The following is an 11,410-nucleotide window of genomic DNA, read 5'->3' as shown; positions in this document are numbered from 1 at the left end:
CCCACCCCCCCGTCAAAAGTCTAACAGCTTTGTTTCGCACTACAGTAATCACATCAACAAGTGGGTTTCTGTAATTCTGTAACAAGTAATGAACATTTGCGGAATCATGGCCAAGGCTGATCTAATTGGCATCAGACCCATTTAGCATACCAACTGAAGCAGCGCAAAATAACTCCTGTACCTTTCCGTCTTCATTACATCCAGTCTCTGTAGGTTTCAAATTAAATGTTCTATAGTTTTAAACACAGATTCAGGCACTATGCATGGCATGCCATGATGGGCATCAGCAATATTGGCAACCACCATATATTTGACTGCAGGGTTGTGTGAAGCCTGCAATTCTTTTGGTGATTGAGGATTGTATTTACTGTTTGAATTTAAAACATGCAGATTTGCTTAAGATCGAGATTTGTAGTGTGAATGTTTCTGCAAAAAGAACCCGAAGCAGGCCAGGTTTAATTAGCCCTGCCTCTTTATGCTTGAACATGCCCTTCCATATCCAAGGAGAAGATGCTTTAGATAAGGAAGATCTCTCTACTTGGAGGGATATATTACTTTGCTATCACTTATATTGGGCTATTGCTATTCATATGTACTGTGAATACCCTCATACACAAGCAAATGTATTTGTGAGCAGTGCATACATAGTGAACAAGGCACAGCCTGAAAATGAATACATGAAAGAATCTATCCTATCAGTCCTTCTAACTATACACCCAGAAGCCTTAAATTTGAACTCTTGCCATAAATAGCAGAACATCCTCCAGGAGCCGGTTCTGAAAGACCACAACCCGTCTAAGAAACTTTCCAGACCACACACTAATGTACAATAAATCAACGTGGATTATTCACACATTTCACCATATTCAAAATTCTTCCAGCTGTCATCTTTAACAGCATTAGTTTGATGTTAGGAAAGTTATTACAGTGTCCTCATATTTATGTGTCTGTGGCTATTACAAACTGTGTGAATCATGATTAGATGAATGTCACGGCCTCCTATGAATGGTACACAAAAAGAACAATGCAAACAATAAGCCTAAGCACAGAGGGTCATTTTTTTCCCTGCATTGGACTTATGAATCTCTTCTGGTGTTCCACAGGGCTCAAATCCAGAAAAGTGTGCAAGATAGTTACCTTCAAGATATAAAAAGCTAAGTTAAAAGGACATGCCTCGACATCTTTTCTAAAAATAGAGTTTGGGACCAAATAAAGTTCCATAGAGAATTTGTTCCATAGCTTGGTAACAACCTCTTAATTTAGTAGGTTATGATTGAGTTCCTTGAATAGATGGTGAACACAGACACTTTTTAATTCGGTTAAACTGATTTTATTTTCCTCACTCTTCTGTTTTCAGCTTTTTCTTTAAAGAATATGGAATTTAGAAACCTCTAGATATTTTGAACATAAACTCTTCCCTAAACAGTGGGGCCACTGCAGAAGGTTGCCTTAAGTCACAGCACAATGATGTGTCCATTCATAGATAACTTCTCATGGGCATCAGTTCTGCTTCAGAAAAAGTCTGTTCTGTACTAAAATAAAAGACGGTGTCCTTATGACTGTTTGCTTCTATGTCTTTTCTTACTTGTAGCAGAATTACTACTAATAGAAGAAAATATTTGTAGTTTAGGGTTGAACTGTGAGGTCTTTGGTGCTCCCTAAGCTTGGTTGTTTTCTTGCAGACCTTTCATTATCAAACTAGGTAACATCCTCAGTGCTAGAGGAGTGGTATCTCATATGTTAAGAGTGAAGTTTAAAGTCATCCAAGTAGAGTTTAGGTCACATAATAGAGCTTTTTCTTCTTTACTTTTATTTTATAGTCTTATTCCCAATTTCTCTTCAAAAATTTATTCAAGAGATATGGAAGATTCCCCCCAGAGGAGAAATTGAAGAGAATGGAAAGACTGAAAATAAGGGAACTTACCATCCATGCTCTCAATGGATGTTCCGTAATCAAAATACCTCAGTAGATTTCCCCTTTGGTGCTATAAGGATATTTTGACAAAATCTTGGTGATTTTCCATTTTTTTAGTTGAAGTATACCAGTGCTGAAATGAATGTGTGATCAGGAGTATGAAAACCTTGTAAATAATTGTCATAAGATCCTGATAGTTTGCAGTGTAAGAGAAACATTAGCAACCACATAGTTTCTGAGTGTGACGGACTATGAAATAATAAAAAATTCTTAAGGCTGTAGTAGTGGTGATGAAACAGTTAAACCATAATTCATTTGATAATGAGGTGGACTCACAATATATTTAAACTCCGTACACAATGTTTTCCTGAAATGCTTTTCTGTATTATTGAAAACTTAATCCACACAAATAAAAAATATCTTTGCCCTTGATTGAACAGGCAACAAACCAAGTTCCAGTTTCAATAATATTCCACAAAAATTTTGTGTGGGATAAGAGGCATATCTAGAAGGAAATGAATTTGTAACAAAATATTCTTCTTCAAGATAACTCCAATTTGAATACTGCATGAATTATTAGAAAAGAAACTAGCAACAGGCAAATTTGGAGGAATTATGAGTGTTAATCATTTCCATGCAGATAAAAGATAAGGAAAGTTTCATTCCTTGGCTAGTAAAGTTATTTGCATACAATAAAGCCTGAAATAGCAAGAGCACTTAGACTTATATACCGCTTCATAGTGCTTTACAACCCTCTCTAAGCAGTTTAGAGAGCCAGCATATTGCCCCCAACAATCTGGGTCCTCATTTTATCAACCTCGGAAGGATGGAAGTCTGAGTCAACCTTGAGCCTGGTGGGATTCACTGCCAAATTGCAGGCAGCTGGCAGTCAACAGAAGTAGCCTGCAGTACTGCACTCTAACCACTGTGCCGCCATGGCTCATAGAAGCACAGTTCATTCAATGGATCATTCCATTCCAATGGATCATTGAATTAACTAATTATGTGCAATTAGTTTTATGCAATTTAAAATGCTCGCAGTTCAAGACTAAAAAATTTCCAACATGGGCCACGTGTTTTAATATTATTATAACAGATCAGAAGTAGATGGCAGACTCCTGTCAGGTGAAAAAACAGCCTTTGAAATGAAGTTGAAGGGAAGACAAGGAGAAATGCAAACTGATCTATATCCTAACACAGGGTGTGAAATTCAAGACCCACGGGCTGGATCTGGCCTGTGGGGTGCTTAGATCTGGCCCTCGGGGGTCACCTGGAAACAGCAAAAAACCAGTCTGTGATGCCTCTACCAGCAAAAATGGCACTTGGGTGGACTGCACGTGGCCATCCCAAGCTCAGGTAGAGGGTTGCAAGAAGCTGTCCCAGCCTAAAACGGAGTTTGCAAGGCCATTTTTGCTTGCAGAGCGCTTGGGCCACCACAGGCACCTCTGACACGAGTGACATCAAGCTGGGCATGCCCCCCCGCCCCAAGGTCAAACAGCCCTGGTGTGCCCCTCAATGAATTTGAGTTTGACACCCCTGGCCTAACATATTCAAAAAACTGTGTTTCATTGCATAAGAGAAAAAGTTTTGGTTACATCAGGTTTGTGATGCACTTCCCAATCCAGAAATATCTGGGCTCATTTATTTCCAAGTTAGTTTCTTTCCTATGAGGTGTTCTCCCCTTGTTGTCAAGCAACTATATGATTATTGTAGTAAGATAGATATATCCATCTTTCATATTTCAGCTTTATTGCAGGAACTATTTGCAAAATGGAAAAATAAGCATAAGGAAAGTGATAGGTATGATTATCTTTAGGCAGTTTTTAAATTGATAAATGTTTTAGGAAAACTAGAATCAAGGTCTGAATATTCTAAGCTATTACAATGAAACATATACAGTACTTCTACCTCAAATCGTATTAAAGTTATTTTTTGTATTGAAGTAATTTTTCCAAGTAGAAAGTTTTAATGCAAAACCAACTTAATCAAATCTTGTATCCGATTAAAAATAATGGTTGAATTTAATTTCAAGAAACAGTCACAAGGCATAAAGGTAAATTGCTCACCCACTTATAAAAACACCTTTATTTCTAGTCTGGAAATCATGGGGGCTGTTTCAAGGCACTTGTGCAAAGGACCACGGACAGGCAGTCTGCCGCTTTGTTAGAATGCACCCTACAGGCAAAATCCTAATTACAAGTCAAGAAAGATTGCTCTTTTATGAAATTCACTTGATAATGAAAGGACAAAAGAGTTGTGAGATAAACTAAGGAGACCCTTCAATAAAACCAGATATTGTGAATTATCAGCTGGATTTCAAGGACCAGAAATTAGATACCAATTCTGAATTTAAAGGCACCCAGCAATCTGTAAAATTGTAGTCTCACAGTATGTGTTCCACAGAGCACTTCAAACCCATGAAACAGCATAATCATACCTAGGGGCCCTAAGGATCAACACAAATAAGCCAAATTGGAGCAAATGTCTACAACTGTTGCAAAAGAAAGTTATCGCTTGGCAACCAAGAAATGAAACAACAATATTGCTTTGATTAATGATAACTATAATAATACATAAGTATTCCCTGATTTACTGAAATGATTCCATGAAGAGAAAAACACAAATATTAGGTTAGAAAACCATAAAAACTAGTGATAAATGGTAATAAAATTACAACTCTTCACTTAGAGTTGGAAGCTATTGAAGAGTTCAAATAGAGCTGTTTTCCCACCTGACAGGAAACTTTGCATAATAGAGCTAATGTGAAAATAAAAGTGTTGCAATGCTTTCGTAACTAATTAACTAGTTAGGGAAGAAGATCAGCAGCTTTCCATGTATGAGAATTTCACTAGTCCTTTACAACAAAAGTATGCAGGTGGAGGGCAAAGGGGGAAAAAAGATGGAGGAAAAGCTTATGTCTCTTCTACTATAGCTTATATGGCTGACAGAGTGTGATTCCCTCTGGATTGCTGGCTAAAAGATTATTAATATATACATTTATAACAACTGCAGATAGAAAAAAAATAAACTCAGTCAATCAAGATTCTTTAAATGAGAACCCTAACGACACAGACAATATGTTAATAGTATAGAGAACTTTGTTTTAACTAAAAGTACATACTTTTCTTCATCCTTGTTGCTACATTTTACTTGTTAAAACAAAGTGGTTTTCACACTGGGCAAGTTTCATCCTATGTTATCAAGAAATAAATGTCTGTCTGTCTGTCTTATCTTCTATGTCTATTTGTCTGAAATGAGGCTAAATTTTCTTATAATTTATGGACTTTTCTGCATTTCATTCAATTCATTCAAACATGAAGAGACTTCAGTACGTCCAGGGATTTTCAGTTCTGAAAACTCAAAGTCAAAAATAACAGTGTGGTCTTTGCCCTGTTGTTATCAAGATTTCTTTTATATTGACTGAACTGATGTTGGCCCCAGAGATGAATATTCAAATTCAAAATTCACTGAACCTCAGAATGGTTCTATATTCCAGGCTTGAATACAAAATCTTATGGTTTAAACACAAAGGAGAAAGTAGTAGAAATAGTTGGCTGTGTGATTTGATACAAAGGAATAATAGCAAGAAAGAACGTTGGTATCATGTGTAAATATTCTGTTATAGCTGATTCTTTGCTGTACATGCATTCCATACATTTTTGTTTACAGAGAATTTTACATTTGAGAGTTCTTGATCTTTACAACTGACAGCATCAGATGATCTAGAAGGAGTGAGAACACACAAATCATCTTTAACCTGCTCACTGCTCTTAACCAACAGAGGATCAATTATGGGTTTCCAATAATGTTTTCTTTAGGAAAAGTAAAAGGGCAGGATTAGGCAAGCAGAAAATTCCAGCTGCTAATGCTACCATCTGTCACAAGGATGACAAAAGGGGCTCTTTATCACTTTGATTGTTTCAGGAAAAATGTGAAATGACTTTTGTATTATTACCAAGAAAATTAGGTGTCCATGTCCGTGAATAAGGCTACCACATCTGGGCTGCAAAACAGTCAACCATAGAGGGCACAAAACATACAGAACCCCCTAGCTTGCTGCTGGCCTTCTAATGGATGTACAATTTTTTGCAGCTTAGATATGCAGTCACTAAGAGTAAAGCTCAACTCAAAAAAGATTTTGCTTTTTTTGCAAATAAAAAGGCATTTGTTTCCTAGATACTGAACATAACTAAAATAACAAATAGGCAGCAATTATAACAACACCACTTGAGAAAGGATTTATAAGAGAATTTCTCTAACTATATTAATAATAATAATAATAATTAAACATGGTCTCAGTGTTTTATACCCTGAAAGCCACAAAGCTGTATTTATCGTATATCTATATTACTGACAAAAAGTCAAATTTAATGCAATGCTTTAAACTGTCAGTTCTTAAAGTGCCTTATTTTTAAATGGGACAAAAAAAAATACTGGTTGTATGTGGAAAAGTTCTTTTTAAAAAGCATCTATTTTTACATAGATTTTGGATGGTCTACAGCAAATATTATTTGCAGATTTTTTTTAAACTTCAGCACAGCAACCAAAAAAGCAAAGTTTTATAAGAAATGGGGGAAAGTGATTGTTTTCCAAAGGTTTTCTGCAACCAGTACTGTCCCACCTAAGGTCTCAAGGGTAATTCATTTGATCTCTGAAAGATATTTTACTGAGAATAAACCCTTTTTTGACTCTCTTCTAGCCCTTTCGACCTGGCTGGGAAATAGAAGTAACTACTTAAACAAGTTCAACTTTGGCATTGGGATAAACAGCTACCACGTCGTATCCTTCTGGTGGTTTAACCCTTTCCTTGGCATGCGTCTCGCAGTATAGTTGTTCCTCAATGAAGAAATAGCCCCTTTGCTTCAGATTGAGGCCACAGTCGTCACACATGAAACATTCTGGATGGTAGAGCTTGTCACGGGCTTTCACTATTGTGCCACTGTTAGGGTGAAGGAGAGAAGAGAAGAGAAGAGAAGAGAAGAAAGTTAAATACTTAAAACCATTACTATTTCTTGCAGGTCAATGAGTTGTTGCATTAGCCTAAACATCTGTAGAGATTCTCAGTCAACCAGGTCAGTCGTGGTTTCCCAAAGGTGCTTTTTCAGGAGGCAAATGGACTTCCATTCTTTCTTCTTTTGGAGACGTTTTGCTTCTCATCTTCAAAAGAGACCATTTTCAAAAGAAAAAAAGAAGAAAGTCCAGTTGCCTCCTGAAAAAGCACCTTTGGGACAGCCATGACCTGGATGACTGAGAATTTCTACAGACTTTTAGCTCTACAATTTGGGATAAACACCCTTTGAATGGAGTGAGAGTAGGAATGGACTTCCAGAGGGGAAAAAAAACCCCTGCAAACTACAGCTGGATAAACCCGGATGTGTCACGTGCTGTTATGCCCATGCCCAGTTTAGCGAAGAGAGAAAAAGTCCCGATATGCCACATGACGCCGTGGTGGCGACAAGAGTTTGACGCCACCACACTAACAAAATGCAAATGACCCGCTGTCTGCGAGGAATATAAATCCTTCCATTCCTCATCATCCCGAAGAAGGTTCTTGGATGAGAAGTGAAACGTCTTCAAAGAAATAAACAAGAAAGTCCTGTTGCCTCCTGAAAAAGCACCTTTTGGGATAAGCCTAAACAGTTCTATTTTACCTAGGCATATCTCTGCCCTCCAAGACAAAGATGAAGAGTTATTAAGACTTAATAGCCAGCCAGCCACATTCCAATCTACACCTAAAAAACTACACACAACAGGCACCATATAAATACCACACACGGAGGTGTGTGCTCAAAGCACACAGAGAAGTTCCCCGAGGACGGACTCCAGCACAAGTCCCAAAACTCAAAAGACAAAATCTCTGGTCCCCGTGACTGACCCAGACTGGATCCTGCAAAGACTAAGGGGCTTTGCTTCCACCGTTTGCAAAAGCCGAGGATGTGCAGCTGCTCCTTAATCTCTGAGCCAACTGGATTCCAATGAATTCCATAAAAAGTTTGGAACAACACAGGTACTTTGGATCAAGAGACTAACATTCGTCAACGTTAAAGCTGCAATACACATTTCATTAATCTTCCTGTGAAAGAAGAAGTCCAGATGCCATCCTGCTCCTATAAGTCCACCCGGCACATAATGTGGTTTTATGGCCCATACATTACGAGAGTTTAAAGTGAAACAGATGGCACTTTTATTCACTAGCTTTCCCGAACAAGATATAAACTATTAAGGCTCCTGGGAAGATTCATGTACTTACACAATGCCATTACCGCATCTGGTACACTCAGGGAGCACCTGCAAGCCAGACATGGCTCCACCCAGTTTAGGGACGGGAGATTTAATGTGTCTTGGACTGGTCACTTTGTCGTACTTTTCACCTGCCAAGAAGGTAAGATAAAATTTCAGTACTATTGATTTAAGGCCTGTGGAATGTCCCAGATATGCCGACTGCTTTGTTTAAATACAGGTAGTCCTTGACTTACAGCGGTTCATTTAGTGACCATTCAAAGGTATAACGGGACTGAAAAAAGTGACTTATGACCATTTTTCATATTCCTGACCATTGTGGCATCCCCATGGTCATATGATGAAAATTCAGATGCTTGGCAACTGGTTCTTGTTTATGATGGTTGCAGTGTCTTGGGGTCATCTTTTGTGACCTTCTGACAAGCAAAGTCACATTCACTTCACAACCATTACTAACTTAACAAATGCAATGATTCACTTAACAACTGTGGCATGAAAGGTCATAAAATTGGGGCAAACTCACTTAACCAATGTTTCACTTAGTAACATAAATTTTGGGCTCAATTGTGGTTGTAACTCGAGAACTATCTGCAATGTCTTCTTGAATTCAAAAATAAGGAGGGTAGTTTTAAAATATTCACACATTCCTTTCTTTATCACCAGAACGATAGGGACATCCTAAGGCTGCTTTCACAGAAAGCAGAAAATACCTTCGGAAATCATTGGGATTTTTTTTTCCTGAGCTAATATGGGGCTATATGTCAGATGATATAAAGATTAGGGAACAGGTGACCAGCATTAATCTTAAGGTATTTATTTTAAAATGGTAGCATGACTGTAAGAATTAGAAAGCAAGATAACATGGAATATCATATAAAGTTCTGTTTTGCTAAATAAAAACCAAACATTGAAAAAAAAAAAACCCAGGGAAAATGGTGTGAAAGATATTTTAAAAATTACAAAGGAAAGCTGGTACCAATGAGCCGTATAGAGGAAACACAGAAGACAGATGATGTTGCCTAATTTAGAAAATGTTTCAACTTTATGGATATTTTGGGCGGGGGTGGGAGATATGACCTCTTGCTATGTAAAGGAAATCAAGCAAGACCATAACACTGCTAAAGTGCACTTTTATAGCATGCCAGATTTATTGGTTTTACTGTATGTCAGGACTCAGAGAGACTTTTAAAGGCCTGTAATAAAAGCAAGACAGCATGTTAGAAACTGGCTTTTTTAAAGGATATTATATTGCAGTGCAATCCCCATACCACTGGAGCACCAGAAGAACACCGTTGGCATTGACAAAATCACAATTAGTCAATTGCAAAAAGCAGATTTACTTGGAACAGCTTTTATTAATAAACCTAGATTCATTACATTAATAAGAGGAAGAAGGTATATTGGATATGTTTGCCACCTGGAGTTCATTGTAAAAAAAATAAAGTAAAGCAAGATACAAATAAACAGATAAAATATCTTGTGATGATACCTTTAGTGCCCTCAAACAATGTCTGCCTCTCCCGGGTCCTTGGGAAGGACTCAATAGGTGGACTGAAATGCCAAATCCAGCCTAAGCATCTGGCTACTATGTAGTCAACCATCACGATCAAGAATTATTGCACATATGGTTTCTAAGATCAGCATGTACCTTAAGGTATGCATAAAAGAGGAATGTTTGTGTTCCTTACCATTCTCTCCAGCTTCCAACATGCCTTGCAGATACCGGAAAGATCCTGACTGCTTAGGTTCTGAAACAGGCCTTTCATGATCTTGCAGCATTTTGTACACATCCGAGTCTGTGTCAATTCCATTTTTGTTTCTTGGGAGAGACCTTAGAGGATCAGCACTATTTGAACAGAAAATGAAGGTCAACCAATTGATGCCAACTGAAGAGGCACCAACCTAAAGTCGATTAAAGAAAAGGAATCTTTCATGAGGAATTTCTCTCATAACGTTTTCTAGAACTGCTTCTTCAAATCATGAGCTGGAGAACTGCAACTTTTGGCAAACAAATCGTATGTTTACGAATGAAGATTCAACCATTTGTTTCTGCTTTCTTGTTTCTGGAGTGATGGTTGGTCATGTACATGTGCAATCTATTATATGCAAAGAATTGCCAATGAAAGAACCCTTGAGTTCATTCTACTGGCTACTGAACCATATATTTAAGACTAACCAGTAAGTGCAAGACAGCTGCTGCAATTCATTGGATTACTGTGTTACACATGGATCATATTTTTAATGCATTAAATTAAATTACTGAAGAAATTGGAAGTCCTCCCACCGCTGAATAATATTTGGCACTGAAGTTTTTTTGTTTGTTATTACCAAACATTGTATCAGGGATACTACTTAAAAAAAAGAAAAGAAACTTCACTCCTTATAAATTTGATTCCCTGTGAATTGGGTAGCATATCATCTACAATACATTTGAAAAAAAAATGTTTGATGAAATGTTTGATGTTTTATTTGATGTGAATTGCAAACACATATGACTAAGAAGTCAAAAGTAATGGTCACTCACACCATCACACTGGGTCCTTTGGGAGATCTATTTTGCCATTCATAAATTTTGGAGGTGTGATGGTGAAATAGAAAAAAGCTCATTTCAGTTCAGCCTTATTTAAATGTTACATTCTGAAACTTTACATACTAACACAAACCCCTGGAGAGATGCAACAGTGTGCTGGACTACATAAAGTCCCTGAAAAATGTGGACTGGGGTTGGAAATGACAGTCAAAGATGGTCACTCTTGAAACTGCTGGATCATTTTGCTACTACTTTAGCCAAAATGGCTGAAATTCGTCTGATTTTTTTTTTCATCTGTTTTTCTATTGATTTCACCTTTATCATCTCAAATGGATTTCCTATTTCTTGTTTATTTGCATCTGGAATCAGTAGAAATTATGGATTCAAATTTGATAGATTTTAAACATCTAAAATATTTTTTTAAACAAGCCACCTTTTTAGTATTATTCTATTCATGATATTAAAGGATACAGCTGTGATTTGTTATTTTTCAAATGATCTGTGATTATAAAATCTAGCTAAGAAATTATTTAAATGCTATCTACAGTAATATCCTTCAGAGGATAAAAATTATGCTTTCAGAAGAATGAATATTTAACACCAAAGTATGTTTGTACTTGGAAAATGCAGCATCTTCACTTAATTTTTGGCCAGTTCCAAACTTCTATTCTTTTGAATTTTTGTTATTCATACAATATACCATGCAGATCATTTGATGTTCTGTG

The 11,410-nt window shown here is 37.1% G+C and overlaps 1 protein-coding gene across 1 annotated transcript in view; it reads right to left on the bottom strand.

The window, feature by feature from the left end:
* Positions 1-5,510: 5,510 nt before the first annotated feature.
* The window catches only part of PDLIM4 (PDZ and LIM domain 4), a 76,575-nt gene continuing 70,675 nt past the window's right edge, over positions 5,511-11,410 (bottom strand). Inside the window, exons 5-7 of the mRNA XM_026696453.2 lie at positions 9,844-10,001; positions 8,166-8,286; positions 5,511-6,854 (exon numbers count right to left, since the gene is read on the bottom strand). Of these exons, the coding sequence (XP_026552238.1) occupies positions 6,650-6,854; positions 8,166-8,286; positions 9,844-10,001 (484 nt within the window). The 3' untranslated portion in view covers positions 5,511-6,649. The remainder of the gene's footprint in view (positions 6,855-8,165; positions 8,287-9,843; positions 10,002-11,410) is intronic.

This window comes from Pseudonaja textilis, chromosome 2, assembly GCF_049901715.1.
Source record: "Pseudonaja textilis isolate UNSWEBS1 chromosome 2, rPseTex1.2, whole genome shotgun sequence".
Lineage (NCBI taxonomy): Eukaryota > Metazoa > Chordata > Lepidosauria > Squamata > Elapidae > Pseudonaja > Pseudonaja textilis.
This window is presented reverse-complemented; position numbering and strand designations above follow the sequence as displayed.